At 35.9% G+C, this 21,909-nt stretch overlaps 1 protein-coding gene across 1 annotated transcript in view; it reads right to left on the bottom strand.

Moving 5' to 3' along the window:
- cadm2b (cell adhesion molecule 2b) overlaps nt 1-21,909 on the bottom strand; it is a 134,797-nt gene that overhangs the window by 31,897 nt on the left and 80,991 nt on the right. The window contains exon 4 of the mRNA XM_073817367.1: nt 5,409-5,558. Within this exon, the coding sequence (XP_073673468.1) occupies nt 5,409-5,558 (150 nt within the window). The remainder of the gene's footprint in view (nt 1-5,408; nt 5,559-21,909) is intronic.

Genomic DNA, 21,909 nt, shown 5'->3' on the forward strand with positions numbered 1-21,909 from the left:
GACGCGGCGGGGACTGCGCTGCACGGGCCCGGCGCGGCCGTGACCGCTCTCTCTGTCCCTGACGCAGAGGCGACCGCGCCCTCTGTTCCTGACACGGCTGGGGACACGTTCTCTGTTCCGGACGTGGCCATGACCGCTATCTCTGCGCCTGACGCGGAGGCGGCTACTCTCTCTGTTCCGGACACGGAGGCAACCGCTCTCTCTGTTCTTGACGCGGGGGTGACTGTACTACACGGGCCTGGCCCGCCATCCCTCCCCCTGAGTTCCCTTCCTCCGTGCCTCCTCCCTCCAGACTTTGGGAACGTCTGGGAGCCGTTCCGTAGGGAGGGGGTACTGTCATGATCGGGGGTGTGGGTCTCCCCTCAGCCTCCTGAGGTCGCTGTTCACACTGCACTTCTGATAGCATTCACCTGTCCTTGTCGTTAACACTGATTCACTCACATCTGTTCACTATTATCCGGTCTTTAAATACTCTCACCTTTCTCTCCTGCTTCATGTCTGCATTGTCTTTTGTCTTGTATGTACTGTTCTATTCTTGATCCTGGCCTTAGACTTTGTTCCCTGTTTTGTTCAGTTTATGCTTAAGTTTATGTTCAGTTGTGCCATGTTGGCCTTTTGTTTGTTTGTTTATTGTTTTATTATTAAATACTACTCACCCTGCATTTGGACCCAGACCTCCTTACTCACACGTGACAAAAACTTTTTGAACAGTGGGAATGGGTAGATAGAACAATACATGGAACAATAGAATGATAGATAGAACAATAGATAGATAGATAGATAGATAGATAGATAGACAGACAGACAGACAGATAAAACAATAGATAGAACAATACATAGAATGATGGAACAATACATACTGTAGATAGAATGATTGATGGAATGATAGAATGATAAATATAATTATTGATAGAATGATAAAATGATAGAACTATGGAACGAGAGATAGAACGATAGAACTATAGAACGATAGAACAATAGATAGATAGATAGATAGATAGATAGATAGATAGAACGATAGAACGATAGGATGATAGATAGAATAATAGATACTTAAATAAAAAAGTCTCTGAGACTTCTTTCAAAAACATTTAAAAATTGTACCGACCCCAAAACTTTTTGAACAGTAGAGTACAGCTTTTCTACTCATAGAAAAAAAACTCACTGTATGTCCTGCAGTCACAGTTGACTGGTGTTAACAGCACACAAATTGATGAATGGTCCTGAAATGAATTCACTTTTACATAATGCTCAATTTCCTGTGGGTACTTGAGCTCATGAGCACCCATGGGATCGGCGCCTTTCGACGTGGGTCTGCGCCTTCAATCCACCACAAGTACCAACACAACAAACACCATTCCTCTTCCAGCAAATACGATTTCCCATAAGCACTAAATTCATGTGCTGCTCATTCTATTATCATCATGTTCCAAACAATTATCTTAATTAACATCTGGCGTGGTTAATGTACAATTTGAAGCAAGCACTTCCCACTACAGAATTACCACCGTTACTTCGCCCTCAACAACAGCACATCTGTCCACTCCAAGGGAGGTGGTTGAAGGACCAGTGCCAGGAGGGCATTATGTTGGCTGAACGCTGGCAGAATGTTGGCTGATCTTGCCAGCTTGCTCACTTCCTCCAATCTGTGTCAGTGTCACATCAAACCCCCACGACTGGTTTGTCTTTCCCTCATGGCGACTGCAGTGGCCGTGCCAGACTCGGTACCCCGGTGTTTGCAAACATGGAGCAAAAGAAAGCACTCTACCCATATTCCGTGTAGTCGGGACAGCTTGCCAAGAACCGGCGTATGTAGTTCACTGGGGAGATGTGAAAAGAAAACATGACAAAATACAAATATAGATAGTTTTAGTGTGACTTGTACACGCAAATCCTTGGAAAAGGACTGGATGAGGACCAAGAGGAGATCAGAACATTTAAATGATAGATTCTTTCATCTGTTTGTTGGGAGTTCTTGCTTCTGCAGCTCAACAGTAGAGCATAACTCAAGGTCAACTCAAGGAAATTCATGAAGTGATAAAATGTATACCTACAATAAGATGCAAGTCTTTTTGTCTGCATAATGCATAAATGTAAATGAAATCATCACTTGGTGCTCAGTTAAGGTTAATGAATGCATAAGAATTCCTACGTGTGAATTAGAGAGAGAGAGTTGTCTTTGCCTTGGAAGAATTAATTGGGTTCTTGTGATGTTTTGTAATGTAGATTCCATAAAATGACTTCTACTACAAAGTTCTGACAACACTAGAAAGTGCTGACTGCCAAACTAATGTAAACAGTTGGCCTGGTCTTGAAGAGTGATATTTCAAACCATGTTTGACTGCTGCAAAACCAGATGTTTAGAAGAATGTTCTCATTCACATTGCTATTTTTCACACAATGAAGAATGAAGTCAAATATTGCCAGAATTTTAATTTGTAGGTGAACTGTTGTTTTTAAAGTTGAAAGAATAGCTTGGAGCTCCTCACAAATCCAATCTCGAGATCGTCAATTACAGCAAAATGTGAAACGACACATAATCTCAGATCCAAAGAGGAACACAATGAAGAGAGAAAAACATTTTAAAGCACTGCTGTATCTCAAGAATATGACAGCAGTTGTTTTCACAAGAAAACTAGAGCAAATACCTGCGCATATAGAGAGATAATACATTATTTCAAGCCTGCACTCTCCCACACACGAACACACACGCAGTCGTAAATGTCAGTGATGGCACTGCTCTCCGCTGCAGACTAATGAAGCGACTTATTTTCATCAGACAAACAAAAGCCCTGCCGTTACTAACATCAGATAACAAATGAAATCTACTTTCATCTCCTGCCTATGTTCTGAAAAGATTTCGAGTTGATGCAAAATCAAAAATGACCCTCATTTGTTTCCTAAATACATGTTAGTGGTCTTATTGTGAATGATTCGTCTGCACATGTTATTTCCTAGAAAATTCCTGCCTTTGTCAATCAAAACATAACTCGTTCCGTCTCTAAAATCATTTTTTTGTCTGTAACGCGACCAAGACCCCTTATTTCTCCTCTAAACACCCATCATAGAGAGAGATTATTTTTGCTATCCAGTCCATCCAAATCAAGCCTTCTCTGTTAAAATTAATGTGATTAAGTTGATCATAACTACCCTTGTGAAGAATGAACTAAAACAAATATACAGAATGATAGGATGAATGATAGAACTAAAGATAGAATGATAGAAATAGATAGATAGATAGATAGATAGATAGATACATAAAAAGATAGAAAGATAGAATGATAGATAGAACGTTAGATAGATAGATAGATAGATAGATAGACAGAATGAAAGAACGATAAATAGAACAAAAGAACGGTAGAACGATACATAAAATGATAGAAAGATAGAATGATTGATAGAACAATAAATAGATCGAGCATTAAATAGAACGATAGATATAACAATAGATAGATAGATAGATAGATAGATATATAGATAGATAGATAGATAGATAGATAGATAAAATTATAGAATGATAAATAGAACATTAGCAAGTACAAAAGAACGATAGATAGAATGAAAAAAAGAACGACAGATTAACAGAACAATAGAACAATAGAACGATAGATAGATGATAGATAGATAGATAAATAGATAGAATGTTAAATAGATAGATTGACAAAGTGATAGAATGAAAAACAAATAGAATGATAGAACGATAGAACAATAGATAGATAGATAGATAGATAGATAGATAGATAGATAGATAGATAGATAGATAGATAGATAGATAGATAGATAGATAAAATGATAAATAGAACATTAGATAAAATAAAATGATAGAAATAAATAAAGATTGATAGAACGTTAAATAGATCGAACAACAAAACAATAGATTGATAGAACGATAGATAGAATGATAGAACGATAGATAGAACAATAGATAGATAGATAGATAGATAGAACGATAGAACAATTGATAGGATGATAGAAAGATAGGATAGATAGAATGATAAATAGAATGTTAAATAGATTGACAAAGCGATAGAATGAAAAACAAATAGAACGATAGAACGATAGAACGATAGATAGATAGATAGATAGATAGATAGATAGATAGATAGATAGATAGATAGATAGATAGAATGATAAATAGAACATTAGCAAGAACGGAAGATTGATAGATAGAATGAAAAATAGAAGGACAGATTAACAGAACGATAGAACGATAGAATGATAGATAGATAGATAGATAGATAGATAGAACATTAGCAAGAACGAAAGATTGATAGATAGAATGAAATATAGAACGATTTAACAGAACGATAACAGAACGATAACAGAATGATAGAACGAACGATAGATAGATAGATAGATAGATAGATAGATAGATAGACAGATAGATGATAGATAGATAGATAGATAGATAGATAGATAGATAGACAGATAGATGATAGATAGATAGATAGATAGATAGATAGACAGATAGATGATAGATAGATAGATAGATAGATAGAACATCAGTCTATGAGTAGTGTATATGCACATGTCAGACAGATGTTGCATCTTCCTGCTTTTCAGCATCTTGCGCCATATTTTTAAGGTGCCATGTCAAGTTAAAAGTAGTTCAGCTTTGAAAACGCCCCCTGGGAGCCCTGATTTGTGCTCCATTCTGCTGTGCTCCATCTAGCTGTCTTTGAACACAAGAACACGTCCTGTGTGAACAGCTTCTGCTCTCAGTAAAAGTGCTTTACATGGGGCCTGTAGCTCAGGTGGGACTATGCTGACTGCAGACTCAAAACAAAACAAAACAACAAAATACCTTACCCTTTATCTATCTATCTATCTATCTATCTATCTATCTATCTATCTATCTATCTATCTATCTATCTATCTATCTATCTATCTATCTATCTATCTATCTATCTATCTATCTATCTATCTATCTATCTATCTATCTATCTATCTATCTATCTATCTATACTTAAGATTAAGATACATTCAAGGCCAGCACTTTATGAAAAAAAAAAAAAAAAAGGAATAAAGCACTTTAATTTGCGTTATGCAAGCCATAAAATCAGCTGCAAACAAACCGTTATGTGTCTGAGTACGTATCCTGGATGACTTGAAGTGAAACACTTCATTCTTCACCACTGGGGAACCTTTAATGATGCTAAATTGCTTTTGTTATTGCAGTGCTGATGTGGATGCTATGAATCGAAGAACTGATTGGTTTGTTTGTGCGCCTGGCCCGTCTGAGAGAGAGAAAGCGAGCGACGCACTTGAATGTTTAGTCTCATTAGTCTTGAGCCCAAACTCATCCTTACACAGCACATTTCCACTCGACCCGACCCAGTAACCCACTCTGGATCTGCTGCAAGCTCCCCACACCAGACTGATTTACGGCACATCCTGCTCACACTCACCTTTCTTGTCCCCAAAGAAGAGCGTCTGTTGTGCTGGATTTGACCACTGGAGGGAGGTGTTATCATTATAATCCACTCGGCAGGTCATGTTAGCCGTGCTGCCCTCGACCACCGTCACATTCTGGGTGATGGGGAACTGAGCCTGACTACCTGCAGAGAGACAGACAAGGAGAGAGAGAGAAAGACGGGTATATAAACAAACCACTGTTACACAGGAAAGGGGACAGAAGAGGACAGAAAGCACTCTAGTGGGAAAACCATCTCAATACAGTGACTCACACTGTAGGGTCGTCATGAGGGCAGTATTATTAACTATATCATAAAATAGATATTTTCCTTCCTAGATGATGATACAGCAATACAGCATTCGAACCAGGAAGTGTTGCTACTTGATTAATTCTAATCATTATTTAAAGTAGCTCTCCCTATCAAAACTAAAAACAAACAAAAACAAAGAGTTGTTTAGATGAGCATTTTTGATTATTGCCTATGTGGTATTAAAGAGATAGTTCACCCCAAAATGAAAATTCTGTCATTAATTACTCACCCACATGTGAGTGACCCGTAACCCTGCTGAAAAAAACAGCTAAAACCAGCCTAGGCTGGTTGGCTGGTCTTAGCTGGTTTAAGCTGGAAATGGCTGGTTTTAGCTGGTCTCCCAGCCTGGCCAGGCTGGAAAAATGGCCAAAACCCCTCTAAAACCAGCCTGCCTCCCAGCTATGACCAGCTAAAACCAGGCTGGTTGACCAGCTAAAACCAGACAACCAGCCTAGGCTGGTTTTAGCTGGTTTTCTCACCAGGGAAGACCTTTGTTCATCTTCAGAACACAAATTAAGATATTTTTGATGAAATCTGAGAGCTTTCTGACCCTGCATAGACAGCAATGCAACTGTTCAAGGCCCAGAAAGATAGTAAGGACATCCGGCGTTTTGACTTCTCTCATAGTTCATCGTCTGCATATTCTGGTTCAAATAAGTAAGGCTGGGCAAAAAATTGCACGTCATCCTCTCTGTCACATAAAAAGTATTGGTTCATTCCGTGTCAAATCAACCAAATTTCAAAAACTTCCCCGGCTCAAGTTTTTGACTTTGCCAATATTTTTTTTCTGAGGAAAGATAGACATGTATAGTGATGAAAGTCAAAATATTAAATGTCATGGATGAATATTTACAGCGTAATCCATTATTTTGTAGAGGGGGGTCAAAATGGCAATTTTCATCTGAGATTCAGAGTCAAGTTACAGGGGGGTAAAAATGACTTTAGAAAGATGGCACCATCATAATGTTATTTTTACACAGAGATCAGTAGCTCTGTTAGTAAAATCTGTTGACTTTAGCAATCTTTGGTGCATTTTCCCAGGGGAAAATTTCCATTTTGACCTCCCTCTACAAAATAGTGGATTACTAAGTAAATATTCATACATGACATTTAATATCTTGGCTTTCATCACTATAAATGTCTATCTTTCTTCAGAAAAAAAAAGCAAAAAATTGAGCCATGACCCTGGTTGAGGTGATATGGAACGACCCTATTGTCATAGCTTCATAAAATTACAGTTGAACCACTGATGTCACATGGACTATTTTATCGATGTCCTTACTACCTTTCTGGGCCTTGAACGTGTCAGTTGTGTTGCTGTCTATGCAGAGTCAGAAAGCTCTCGGATTTCATTGAAAATATCTTAATTTGTGCTCTTACGGGTTTGGAACGACATATGGGTGAATAATTATTGACAACATTTTAATTTTAGTGTAAACTATCACTTTAAAAATGCATTAATCAACACCACTTATCATAAGCAAAACCATACTTTTTTTTGGAAAAGCTATGCTACTTCAAAGAGCTACTTTCCATGCTACTAAAATAAGTATGCGCTGTATACAAAGTGACCAACATTTGGTTTTCAACCACTGAAAATAAGCAATATTCAACAATCTGGACATTGGGCCTCATTGGGATCCATATATCTCTGGCACTAAATGATGTAGGGCCTTAAATATTAAGATTGCAAAAGAAAAGCTATTAATAACTAGAATCTAAAATCATATTGTAATACTTCTTGAGTTACAGGCACACAAACTTTGGAAAAAGAATATTCATGGTACTCAGGTATGTTCAATGCAGTTGTCTTGACAGAAGGAAACAAGATACATCTTTAGTCTATTATTTGTTCTTCAGACATTCCTCTTTAGAAGAAAAAAAATATAATATTTTTGCAAATTGACCCATATTTTTGACCACTGAAAATGTGTAACGATTTTACACATTTTACCAATTTACTCCAGGAGCCATACTGAAATTCCAATATCTTTGGAACCAAATCTCACAGGGCATTAAAAATAAAGACACCAAAAGGAAAGTTTGTAAAGACCCAATATCTAAACAGGCTTTAATATATCTTTAATACTTCTTGAATTACAGGCATGCAAACTTCGGAGAAAAAACTTTTTGAAAAAGTTTTGTTTCCCCATTTTTGAATGGTCACCATTGGCACATAATGCAACATAGACTGCTAAAGTCAACTGATTTTACTAATAGAGCTACCAATCTCCATGTAAAAATAACATTATGATGCTGCCATCTTTCCAAAGTCATTTTTTACCCCCTGTATACAAAGTGACCAACATTTGATTTTCAACCATTGAAAATGGGCAATATTCAACAATCTGGACATTGGGCCTCATTGAGATCCCTATATCTCTGGGACTAAACCAAAAAAAGTATTATATTTTTGCAAATTGACCCACATTTGGTTTTTGACCACAGAAAATGTGTACATTTTAACAATTTACTCCTCAAGCCATATTGCAATTCCAGTATCTCTGGAACCGAATCACACAGGGCATTAAAAATAAAGATCCCAATAGTTAAGTTTGTTAAGACCCAAAATCTGTTGACTTTAGCAATCTTTGTTGCATTTTGTGCCAGTGGTGATCATTCAAATATGGGGAAACAGCACTTCTAATGTTATTTTCTCTGAAGTTTGCATGCCTGTAACTCAAGAAGTATTAAAGGTCCACTGAAGTGCCTTGAAACACGCAGCGTTATTCTATGTGGTGACGTACTTTTAACTGAAACAAAAGCATATCGCCCAGCCCCGCCCACTTATTTTGAATAGCCAATAGCGTTCCATTTATATCTGCTCGGGTCAGAGCCGTTAAGCTCGGTAAAGCTGCAATTGTAGTTTATGGCATCCACAGACTAATAAATTACGCCACGGATTCAATATGAAACTCTTGCTAAAACAAAATAGTAATCATAATCATGCTGAGGCTGTGTAGTTTAATACATGCCGATCGCACATATGAGCGCATATGATCTGCTCCGTGTATTGCGTCTCTGTAGGGGGCGGGACAATACGGACTCTAGAGAGCATTTGATTGGACAGAACGTTAGATGAGAAACTGAAGTGCACGATGATATCATCAAAATCGTTTATTCATATTGGCGGAAGTGACGAGACTGTAAGTTTTGAATGCCCATATCTTGTAAACGCGAATTTTGTCTTTGTTTTGAAGCACACTATAGATAATCTTAAGGCTAATATATTCATACTAAAAGCCAAAAAACTTTAATTTTGATTTCAGGGGGACTTTAACGATATCTTAATGCCATTTTAGATATTGGGTCTTAACAAACGTTCCTTTTGGAATTATTATTTTTAAGGCCCTGTGTGATTCGGTGATTCCAGAGATATTGGAATTTCAAAGTGGCTCCAGAAGTAGCCTACATTTTTTAAAATGTACATCTTTTCAGTGGTCAAAAAACAAATTTGAGTCAGTTTGGGTCTCTTTTAAAGAGGAATGTCTGAAGAACAAATAATGTGGAAACTACTATAGTATCTTGTTTTCTTCTTTCCCTCAAGTTTACGCTTATCATTTGTAAAACCATCCTGTTTGTAGTAAAACTATGCTACTTCAAACAGCTACTTTCCATGCAAATGAAAAGTACAGGTAAGTTAGTATACTAAACATCATAGAAACAGCTCTAACAAAATATCATATGGAAAAGAGGTGAGTAAAGATTTAGTGTTTAGTGTTCAGAAAAAAAAAATAACAACATATAGGATTGGAACAGCATGAAAGTAAATAATGACAGAATTTTCATTATTTGCTCCATTTTCGTATTATTTTTCTTAGGTAGTACATAATAAAGCGTAATAAATGATAACTCTGCTGCCTACAGTGCTCTAACAATGTTCTTTTGCCGTGACTATACGACCTTTCATACTATATTGCATAGTTAGGATTCAGGAAGAGCTAAATTGGTCCAGCTATCGTTATTGGTCCTACTGAATACTACATCTAATAAGAGCGTGTTAAACCTGTTAAGCTCAAAATGATGGATTATTGCACACATTTAGCACAGCGTTTGGGTATAGAAAGCGAAACAATGGTGTAATTCTTTGCCTCTCTCTTTCTTTCTGTTCATTCTGACTTGGGATCAGCAGTAATTGGTAGCATGGCCTAATTAGAGCTAGTCATGTTCGGCAAGGGAGACACTGCCACTGCAGCTGGGTGGCAAATTGACACATAATCCAGACTATGGTGGGCCTTCGATCCGCGTTAGCGACTGTCTCGTGTCTCATCTGGGAAAGGGGGATGGAAAGTATGTGTATGTGTGTGTGTGTGTGTGTAAGGGGCATAGGGGACATCCAAGCCAGGCTTAATCACCCAGCCTCAGTGGATTCTGCTCGGACTTATTCCACATTTGTTTTTCTTGTCTTGCTGAAAAGTCGCCTAATTGCATTCCGCCTGCATCTCAACTCGGTCTCCTTTTGTTTTTAAGCTATTTAACTTGAGGGGGAACAAAAAAATCTCTCTTTCATACCAATGTCGCAGGTGGTGTTGTACGACAATATTAAAAAAAAAGACTGAAGAGTCTAAAATTTCACATTTATTGAATAAAAATACATTGTGAAATAATATTGTGAAATGTTATTACACATTTTCTATTTGAATATATTTAAAATGTAATTTATTCCTGTGGTCAAAACTGAAGTTTCAGCATCATTGCTCCAGTCTTCAAGGTCACATGAACCTTCAGAAATCATTCTAATATGCAGATTCTGATTAAGCAACTTTTTTTTAGTATTATTAATGTTAAAAACTGCTGTGCTGCTTAATATTATTATGGAAACGGTTACATTATTTGATGAAAAGAATGTTTGTTATTTGAAATACATATTTTTGGTAGCATTTTAATGTCTTTACTGTCACTTTAATCAATTCAATGCATCCTTGACCAATAAAAGTATTCATTATATATATATATATATATATATATATATATATATATAATGTTTTTTCACTGACTTTTTTATATTTTTGAACAAGTCAGCAATATATTATGAATAATATATTAATAATAAAAAGCATACAATATTATATAAACAAAATAATATATAATATAAAATCACACCTAATATTAAATAAATCTACATATTTTCAGTCTAAATACCCAGTTTTTATTATCATACATGTTGAAAACAGTAGCACTGTTTATTTTTATTTATTTTTTTTATTTTTTGAAAACTATGTAATGTTCTGTTATGCTATGTTTTTGTCAGAATTAATTGATGAGTAGAACATTTATTTAAATATCACTGTTTTGAAGCATTATGAATGCACTTACTGTCACTTTTGATACATTTTATGTATCCTTGTTCAATCAGTTTTAATTATTATTATTATTATTTTTTTTTTACAAATTAACGTTGCAAAATGTGATGCAAAGCTGAATATTCTGTGTAAAATATTTATAATATATTTATACATTATAGTAAATATTTTAAACAAATAAAATATTGCATGAGATTAAATAAATATATATTTTTTAGGCAGATTATCCTGTTCTATTTACAGCTAAATGGCAGGTACTATAAAGTAGCTCGTAAATCAGCGTGTTAGCATGCATGAAATTATTCACAAGCTAATACTCCGTCTCGTGGCAGTAGGGGATCACCGTGTGGGCTTCCCAAAAGCGCCAGGCACTGCTGCTTTCTCCTGAAGGTGACATTGAGATCTGTCTCATTCAAGGCCCACATGCTATGGACGTGTTGTACCGACCGCGGCGTCGACTGCCTCCTTCATTATTCCAGAACAACATGAGCACATGAGGTGTGAGGTGTGCTTGAAACTGACATGGAGTGTGAATGTTAAACAGTGATGCTGGCTGACAAATCAAGTGATTAGACTAAAAGGAAGAAGAAACAAATCAAGAGGAAGGTCAGAACAGACACCGGGTGTTGTGGTTTTTTACTTTTATTGCAGCAGATGAGTACTGTGCAGTTTTTTCATTTGAAAATAGTTTTTTAGATTTAAACTTAATACACAAATATATGTAAATCACTTGTAGTTTAGTTTTCCCAAAAAGTGTATTAAAAGGGTAATATGATGCAGTTTCTTGTTTTCTATTGTCTTTGGAGTGTTACAAGCTGTTTGTGCATAGATACGATCTGTAAAGTTACAAAGCTTAAAGTCTCAAAACCAAAGAGATATTGATTATAAAAGTTAAGACTCCCTAAAACGGCTTGTTCAAACATGCCCCCAAAGCGTGGGTAGATTAGCATAACACCACCCATATGTATATGGAAAGAAAGAAGGCCAACTTTTACCGGCTGTAGTAGTGTTGCAGCCGCTATGTTGTGGAGACGCAAAAGTGAACTTATATAGTTTGGCCTTCCAAATGAGGACACAACTAGAAATCAGTGGTTAAGTTATATTTACAACACTGCTCCGGAACAGTACAACGCAAATATTTGAGTGGGTGCTGCACATTTCACGGAGGACTGTATCCTGAACCTGGGAGAGCAGCTTACAATGCCAGCTGTACACAAAGGGTTAAGGCTATAAAGTGGGGCAATTCCAATGTTGCAAGGAAAGTTTGCGCTTCTGACTGATGGCCTGTAAGATTTTCATATTGAAAGAATTCAGTACTGACTATTCAAACACAAGTTTTAAGCAGCGTAGAGAAGTGCTTGTTGTTTCTCATTCTATGATCGCAAATACAGACATGGTGTTATGTTTACACGGCACGGCGCAACGCAACACGTAAAAAGACAGTATGAGTCATTATATTCAGTAGTTATGTCCCCACTGGATGCAACAAATGCCTCGTTTATAATGGGTTTCTTGGTCTCGTTGCGCCAAGAAATGGCATCACAACATAGTAAGGGGCGTAACATTTCGGTCACACGGATGAGGTATTCGGCCAATCACAACGCATTGGATAGCTGGCCAATCAGAGGACACCTCGGTTTCCATCAACGATGAGTTTTGTAAAAATTGAAGCGTTTCAGAAAGGTGGGGCAGAGAGGAGCAACCATAATGTACAGTATGTAGAAAATAATGTTTTTTTTTTTAACCTCAAACTGCATAAAAACATTGCATTACAACAAAATAATGCTCTTTTTAGCAAAATCATATGACCTCTTTAAACATTGCATCCCAGCCAGCCAGACACAGTAACTCAACATGATGTGACTCAACAACCAATGACGCAAATTATATGGCCCAATGGCTGTAGGGTGAGTGTTTAGGAAAAATGTAAAAAAAAAAAATAATAATAATTTTTGCAGCTCCATTTAATGTGCCGTTACATTAACTGTTGTTCTTTTTGCTGTGGGGTGAATTTCAGTCATTTCATTGGGAATCTATACAATCTGGAATTTAACATGACGGTGAAAGATTTCCCCATACAAAAAAGTAGTTTCAACTTAAAAAAGTAAGTGTTTGTGCTGTCTTAAAATTTGGTTTACTCAACTCAAATATCTATGTTTTCATGTAGTACAACTTAACAGTTCATGTTGACTAAACTTAAATTTTTAAGGCAGCATGAACACTTACTTTAAGTTGAATGAACTTTATTTTACAGTGCAGACTTACAAATGAATTATTATATTCAGTTGTCTTATCAATAGCATTATGTTTTCAATTGCATTGTTAAATTAAGCTTACTTAATTACTTAATACGAAAATGACAACATTCTGTGTGATTTCTGCTGTCAACTCGTTTCGATGTTAAACAAGACTACACCTTAAACCCTTAAAATACGAATAGCGAATAATATTTCTGCAATCGTTTAGCCACTACTTATCATTTAGACTATTGTTTACTTTGTTTTCCATGGGACACAAAAGGCATTTTCTCTGACATGCTGAGACAGTAAAACCATAAAATACACCAAAATGCAACATAATTACAAAAAGATCAATTATATTAGTGCGCTTAAACCAAATCTTCAGAATCCTTATGACAGTGAGGAACAGAACTAAACTCAAGGCTTTTTTTAACGATCTTCATCGCCATCCTGAGTAGTGACCATAAGCAGCAGTACTCTTTACAAATATGTTAAAATAATTATATGTTTCAACATTAAGAAAAAGGTCCAAAAATGTCTCTAAACATTACATACTAATACCTACATACAAACAAAGAGACCAGGCTGGCATAAACAACACTTCACCTTTAAAGCAGTGTTGAGTCAAGCTAGAATTTCTTATTCACATTTACAAAATAGATAATTTAATGCTTTGAGAATTAAAGCTCTTTTGGAAAGGGAAGAAAGTTCAAATAAGCACTTTAACCTGATATAACATCATGTTCTTTACCTAGTCTACATTGTTTGTAATTACATTTCAAAAGAGCCTTTTTCTAAATCCCATAGTTCATGATTTACACAAAAAGTGTTATCATTTGAGACAGGCTGCTGATGTAATCCAGTTATCTAGACTACATTCTTTTATCCAGTTTTATCCAACTGTATAATAGTTGAGAAAGAACTTTAAAAGTTGTTAGAATGGTCCATAAATCTCAAGTGTTAATAATTTTATTTTAAAGGGATAATTTGCCCCCAAAAATGAAAAGTATGTCTGGTCTGGTCTGGGGTAAGTAAAGAAAATTCAACTCAGTGAACAAACTATCACATTTCTCAAAAGCAATTATGGTCACAAGTTCTGTTGTTACCAATAGAGTTTTACAGAATTAACGACCAGAGTTAGTTAACAAACTTTTGAGAAACACACACAGTTGTAACATTATGATATCGACTGTGGTGAGATGTAACATTATGAAGTAGGAATTATGACAAAAAAAAAAAAAAAAAAAGATTTTGAAAGCTTTTATTCAACACTGACTGAAAATAATTGGTGTGTGCAACTGAATAAAATGTGCACCAGCTTCAACAATTTAACACTATTTGTGTGTGTTACTTTAGTATCATGATAATAAAACTGAATAACGTCTGTGAGTGTGTGTGTGTGTGTGTGTGTGTGTATGTGTGTACCTGGTATTCATCACGTTGTGGGGACCAAATGTCCCCACAAGAATAGGAATACCAGTAGATTTTGACCTTGTGGGGACATTTCTCAGGTCCCCATAAGGAAACAGGCTTATAAATCATGCACAATGAGTTTTTTTTGATGAAGTAAAAGTATGCACAATCTCCTGTGAGGGCTAGGTTTAGGTGTAGGGCCATAGAAAGTACAGTTTGTACAGTATGAAAACCATTACGCCTATGGAATGTCCCCATAAAACATGTAAACCCAACATGTGTGTGTGTGTGTGTGTGTGTGAGCGTGTGTGTGAACTTGAACACTTGAACACAGAAAGACATCCTTCGGTTTGTCTTTCTCTTTCAAGACCTTGGCATACTGAAATTCAAAGAAAACATAAATAAAACAAAAAGTTCGCTTGGAGTAAGTTATAAGATGTTTCATTGATGTTACAACTAACCTAGAGTCTCGTAGCCATGAACTAGCTCTCCATACAGCTAACAGCCAAAACATTGGCACAAATTAAATTAAAATAACTTAAAAAAATCTACACATACACAAAATAAACACAATTTAACTTTGATGTTTAACTACAAAGCCATCACAAAAATAAATAAAGTATAAAAAGTCACTTTCCTACCTTAAAATGAGTTTTTCTCCTCTAAAATCTAAAATATCTGCCACAGGGCTCTACGTGGAATAAGAACTAAACTGAGAATGTGTGATGTGTGAATTTCACATTCAATCTTCAAATTAATGTAGAAACAACATAAAGACAGTATATGCAATATTTGTTGAATATTTATGAACAAAATTGTTGAATTATTTGAAAAAAAAAAAAAAAACAAACAAAAAAAACTAAAAATTCTAATTTGTAGTCTAAAAAAAGACGGGCGTACCACATTAGAACAAGGTGTGAGTAGGGATAGTTCACCCAAAAATGAAAAATAGCCCATTATACTCACCCTCCAGGCTCCTAGGTGTATATGACTTTACTCTTTCAGACCAATGCAATTGGAGTTATATTAAAAATTATCCTGGCACTTCTAAGCTGTAGAATGGAAATAGCTGGGTGTTTCTCTTTATCAGTTCAAAACAAGTCCAATAAAGTGCATCAATCGATAATAAAAAGGGCCTCACGCGGCTCCAGGGGGTGAATAAAGGCCTCCTGTAGTGAATCGATGCAGTTTTGTAAGAAAAATATCTATATCTAAAATCACTTTAATCTAGCTTGTGCTAACAGTCGTATACAGAAGCAGTTCCGGGTGGATAACATAGTTCAAAACAAGGATTTGTAAAGAAAATTGTTGGAGGATTTCAATATAAACCAAGAGGAGACAGGTTTTCCCTTGCTAAAATAAGGAAACTTTGCTTCCTTCGTTGGTTTTCATGAGACGTCCTACGTCATTTGCTCAGAACTACTTCCATGTATAACAGTGAGCGCAAGCTAAAGTGATTATTACGTTTTAGATATGGATGTTTTTCTTACAATAATGCATCGATTTGCTACAGGAGGCCTTTATTCACCCCCTGGAGCCACGTGAGGCACTTTTTATTATGGATGGATGCACTTTATTGGACTTGTTTAGGACTGATGAAGAGAAATGCTTTTGCCATTCTAAAGCTTGGAAGTGCCAGGATATTTTTTAATATAACTCTGACTGGAGGAAGTCATATACTGTACACCTACACTCTTAAAAATAAAGGTGCTTTAAAAGGTTCTTCACAGCGATGCCATAGAAGAACCATTTTTAGTTCTGCAAAGAACCATTCAGTCAAAGGTTCAATATAGAACCATCTCTTTCTTGCCTTTTATAATCTGAAGAACCTTCTTTTGCCACAAATAACCTTTTGTGAAACAGAAAGGTTCTTCAGATGTTAAAGGTTCTTTATGGAAGCATTTAGACAAAAAATGTTCTTCTATGGCATCATGAAGCACCTTTATTTTTAAGAGTGTAGGATGCCCGGAGGGTGAGTAAATAATGGGCTAATTTTCATTTTTGGGTGAACAATCCCATCAAGATATACTGTCATAACGGTGTGTCAGTCCTATTCAACACAGTTCTTCAACTGAAAATTAGATCAGACTAGCACAATTGAAAATACTCATGTAGCTCAAAGAGCATGGCACTAGCAAGGTCATGGGTTTGAGAGAATGCTAAATGATAAAAAGAAAGGTCTGTCTTGAATGCAGTGTATCTGGCATTTGGATAAAAATGCTTGCCAAATGCATGAACGTAAATGTGAAGCAAAGAAATCATGCATTATCTTCTTTCCATTTTAGTTAAACGGCATCAAATCAGTAAACAAATTACTACATTAATCACAAAAGAAGACAAGACAGTCTGTGCATTTAGAAAAATACCTAAATACTAGCTGTATTTTTTACTATTACCTTGGTGGCTCCAATCTCAGATCTCCTTGAACTGCTTTCATTGCTGCTCTAATGCCAAGAAAATAAAGAAAGACGTTTGTGTACAGGCTGTTAAACACTTGTCCCTGTGAGAGCAGACGCTGCAGTGCTGGTACAGGTGGACGATGGGTCAGCAGCTTACGTTTCACATTTTAGCCCAAACCACTTAAAACAGATCCCAGATCAGCGATTTGCTCCATTTGGCCCTTTATTTTCAACAGGGCAAAGCTTCAGCATCAGTTAAATACTGCCTAAAGGGCCTTTTGTGTAGTTGTGGCCTGTAAATGCAGTGAGCTGACCTAAAATGAGAAAAAAATGAATCATTACATAAAAGCTGTTAAGCAACTACAAAACAGTCATTTATCAAGTCAGGCACTAATCTTGCTCATAATAGATATATGATTTTCACAAATAGAACAATTTTCATCAAGTAGCAATGCTATTAAATACAATTTCAAAATGTCTCTACAAAGAAACTGATGTCTCCTTTATTCCTGGAATGTTTTTCTAGTCCCTTATGAAAAAAAAAAGAAGTGCGGTTAATTGTACTGCATATGCACTTGCACTTTGTAGACTTAAAAAGGTACTAGCATATAATATTAATGAAAGGAAAAAAGAGAGAAGAGTGACAGACTATCTAGACTGCTTGTAGCTACATTTTCAAAGTAGCTTCCCCACCACTGTTCTTATTAAATCAACTTAAAGACTCAAATTTATCAGCAGGGAATTAAAGTGCTGACATATCTCATAAACACTCGTGCTTAGGTTTAGCAGGAAGCAGCAATGAATGAATGAATGAATGAACCACACATCCCGAGAAGCTTTTTTCTGTTTCAGCTGACTGCACCACATAATGGAAATCACTCGCTGATGAATGACCACAAAGCAGCCAAGCAAGCCACTGTAGAATACATTGTATGCTTTGGGCACCATCAAAAAAGCTAACAAATAACCACATAGCAGCCAGAGGAACAACCATCTCAATTCATTACACAGCGATAACACCCCTCCCTATCTGGACTAATGTGTCTGCCTTAGTCTTCGGCGTTAAAGCCAGCAGTAGCATTTGTAGAAATTGTTGCACAACAGGATTCAACGACAGCTCAGGGCGAATCTCTCTGCGGCAGCTGCTTTGTGATTCTCAGTAACCCAGAGGAAAACTGTATCGCTCAGAGGATGCATTTTCATAGCTCAGGCGACGTCTCAGTCATGTCTTATTATGTTGGAATGACAAAGTAAACAATACAAAAGTTGGGTTAAAGGAACAGTGCAGCTAAAAATGAACATTTACTCACTCTCAAGTCATGCAAACGGAAGGGTTATTATGGATTAGTACTTATATTTCGCCCAGAAGCAACAGTTTAGAGATAAAATGCCTTAATGATGGATTTGTTTCTTGCAAACACTCAGATTTTCACTTTAGAAGATGTTAAATGACAGACTTGAGTTGCGTGGATTACTTGCGGATTACTTATTGTGATTACTTGTGGATTACTTATTGTGATTGTGTTTGGACTCTCATACTGACGGCACCCATTTACTGCAGAAGATCCTTTGGTGAACAAGTGATGTAAAGCTAAATTTCTCCAAACTTATGAGGGTGAGTAAATTATTAGCTAATTTTAAAACCCAAGAACAATTTTTTTTACTTTTAACTTGCTCTACCATAGTGTCCCTCAATGTTTTTCACCTCAAGATCCAAGAGTTGAAGACTATATTAAAAAAAATATTTCAAATATAACTAATTTTTAGGATTTTAAAACTTCTTTGCACAATCCTCAGCTTGGATGTCTCAGTCATGTCTTATTATGTTGGATTGACAAAGTAAATATACACAATTTGGGTTAAAGGAACAGTGCAGCTAGATATGAACATTTACTTACTCTCAAGTCATGCAAACGGAAGTGTTATTATGGATTATTACTCATATTTCATTCAGAAGCAACAGTTTACAGTTAAAATGCATTAATGATGGATTTGTTTCTAGCAAACACTTAGATTTTAACTTCAGAAGATGTTAAATGATGGACTGGAGTTGTGTGGATTACTTGCGGATTACTTATTGTGATGGTGTTTGGACTCTAATTCAGACAGTTCATTTACTGCAGAGAATCCATTGGTGAACAAGTGATGTAAAGCTAAATTTCTCCAAACTTATGAGGGGGGTTAATTTATTAGCCAATTTTAAAGGTAAAGTTTTTTTTTTTTTTTTTTTGAAATCATTATCCCAAGACCAAATGTCCTACTTTTAACTTACTCTACCATAGTGTCCCTTAATGTTTTTCACCTCAAAATCCAAGAGTTGAAGACTATATAAAAAAAAAAAAAAAGATTTCAAATATAACTATATAGGATTTTAAAACTTCTTGGCACAATTCTCAAATTGGAATTTTCCCAATATCCTGTTTGAAAACCACTGGAGCTTTCAACTCCATGTCCAACCAAACTAGGCACAGTCCTTCAGCTTGTTCTCATGTATTATACATATTTTATTTTAACGGTCTAACTCGAAATAACTTGTGCTCACCTAAAAGTTGATGAAATGACCTTTTAGCACACATTTTTATAATTTACTTTCTTTCTCTGCTGTGAAAACGGACCGCAAATATCGATGACTCGTCTCTTGAATCTCAAAGATGCTGTATAAATGCTTAATGTTTCATAACCTTCAAACTTCAAGGCTTTGTATAACTTTGTCAAACTTCTCAGACGTTTCAGACTAGACTTTGGCAAACCAACTTAAAAAACTTTCCAAAATCTTTTAACCCTGTCTCTTAGGAGACATAAAACAATAGATACAAATGAGACCTACAATACAGTATAATCTTATTTGCATCTAACCCTGACACTTAAATTAAATATTTCTATTTTTTATTACATATTCCGAAAAAGGGCTAAGTTATAAAACTTATGAATTACATAGCTCATATCAATCGGTTTTGAAAGAATTCTTTACATGAATTTAGAGAGAAATTCATTCTGTTTGAGGACTATATCAAGATCATTCTTTTGAAAATGACTTAAACTATTTATGGAAACAAAAAGCAGTGGTATTGTCTCCAGACTGTAAAATATAGAGGGTTACAGCTGAAGACAGATCCATCAAGGTATTTCTAACACATATTTCTCCCAAATCAAAAGACAACTACTGAAAAACAAGTCGGCCGAACAGCTTTTATTTTTATTTTATTTATTTTTTCCCTGTGTGCACTTATGATTAGTGTCTTTGGAATGAAAAGCATGCTTATCTGATCAATTCCCTTTTCACAGTGAGTCTGTGGCTTTAAGCTGGCAGAAGATTAAATGAGAACTAATGCGAGAGGTAATATCATTTTGAATGCTATGTGATTGGTATGTCTGTCAACCTTTGCTGGGCACGGGAAAATTAAAATTCATTACTTGTGAAAGAGCCCCCATGCTGAGGTAATGAGAGTGAGGATGAATTAGCTTTCATGCAAAGCTTCATTTTGGTATTAATACACGTGCGCTTGCACACACACATGCAAAACATGATCAAATGGTCTAAATGCACCAAAAACATCCCAAATTATTGGTTGAGAACTTGCAACGTGATGAAATTACATAAAATCTCATCTAGCAATTGCTACACTTTCTACCTCATAAATATTGCAATACTAGTACATGAACATGTTTTCGACAGAAACTTTCTTGCTTTTTTTTATACCTGGCCATATTTTTTACTTAAAAATGATGTTAGGTGAATCAGAAAAGGGATTTTTGAGAATATAAGAATCATAGGTCTGCATTTCATGTCCAAACCATGGTTGTCACAATACCATTTTTGATGAAGTGTTAAGATTCTCAAAACCAATTTGGGTCCTGCAGCCAGGAGTGCAAAAAGAGAACGCAGCATATGGAGCACATAGGGATGAAACACCAATAGGTGTAAAATCTATTTTTCAATGACAATGAATTGACAATTCTGTCATTAATTACTCATCCTCATGTCGTTCCAAACTCCTGCAGTTTTTTAAAAGACAGAAATCGACCCCCGCACTTTTGATAAGGGAAAATAGCCTAAAACTTTTGACAATGAACATCACATTCATTGTAATTGAAGTTATAAAATGTTTAATTTAGATATCTTTTACCGACAGGGAGAAAATAAACTAAAATTACGTTTGGTGTCTGACAGTGAATGGTACGTCGTCTTCAGGGTTGGTTGCCAGGTTTTCACAACAAAACCCACCCACAGCTACTCAAAACCAGCCCAAAACTAACTCAATTGCATTTTAGGTAGTAAAATGTTCGTTTTTAGTGGGGTTCCCCTAGTAAATTTGCATTCCAGGGTATAAATATCAAGTTATTGGGGTCACTTCAACAGTGATAAAGTAGCCCAATTCCACGGGAAAACCGAGGATTTGGCAACACCGCTTGTCTTCTAATGGTGCTTCTGATAATGGTCATAAACAGGCAGGAAATTTAGTACCCTAACTTTCTCTAACATGTGCCTGTCTCAGCTGCAACACAAGTTTCATGTAGTCCGTTTGGCACAACCAGAAAGATGAAGACAGCAAAACAGAAAAGTATAACCTCGTTTTTCAAAAAGCAAATAAGGTAAGTTGACATAAATTGTATACATCCCCAGCCATGAAATGCCAGTTGTCATTATTCCCCCAGATGCCATTTAGCCAGGTTTGTTATAGCCTTAAATTCTAAATGATTTAATCAAATAAATATTCATCAGTGGTTCTCAACTGGTATGCAGAGGAATCACAAAATTAAATATAAATTGATGTTAAAACATTTTTAATGTAATACTTCTTTGAGTAAAGTTTTTTTTAAACATTTA

Source organism: Garra rufa, chromosome 14 (genome assembly GCF_049309525.1).
Source record: "Garra rufa chromosome 14, GarRuf1.0, whole genome shotgun sequence".
Lineage (NCBI taxonomy): Eukaryota > Metazoa > Chordata > Actinopteri > Cypriniformes > Cyprinidae > Garra > Garra rufa.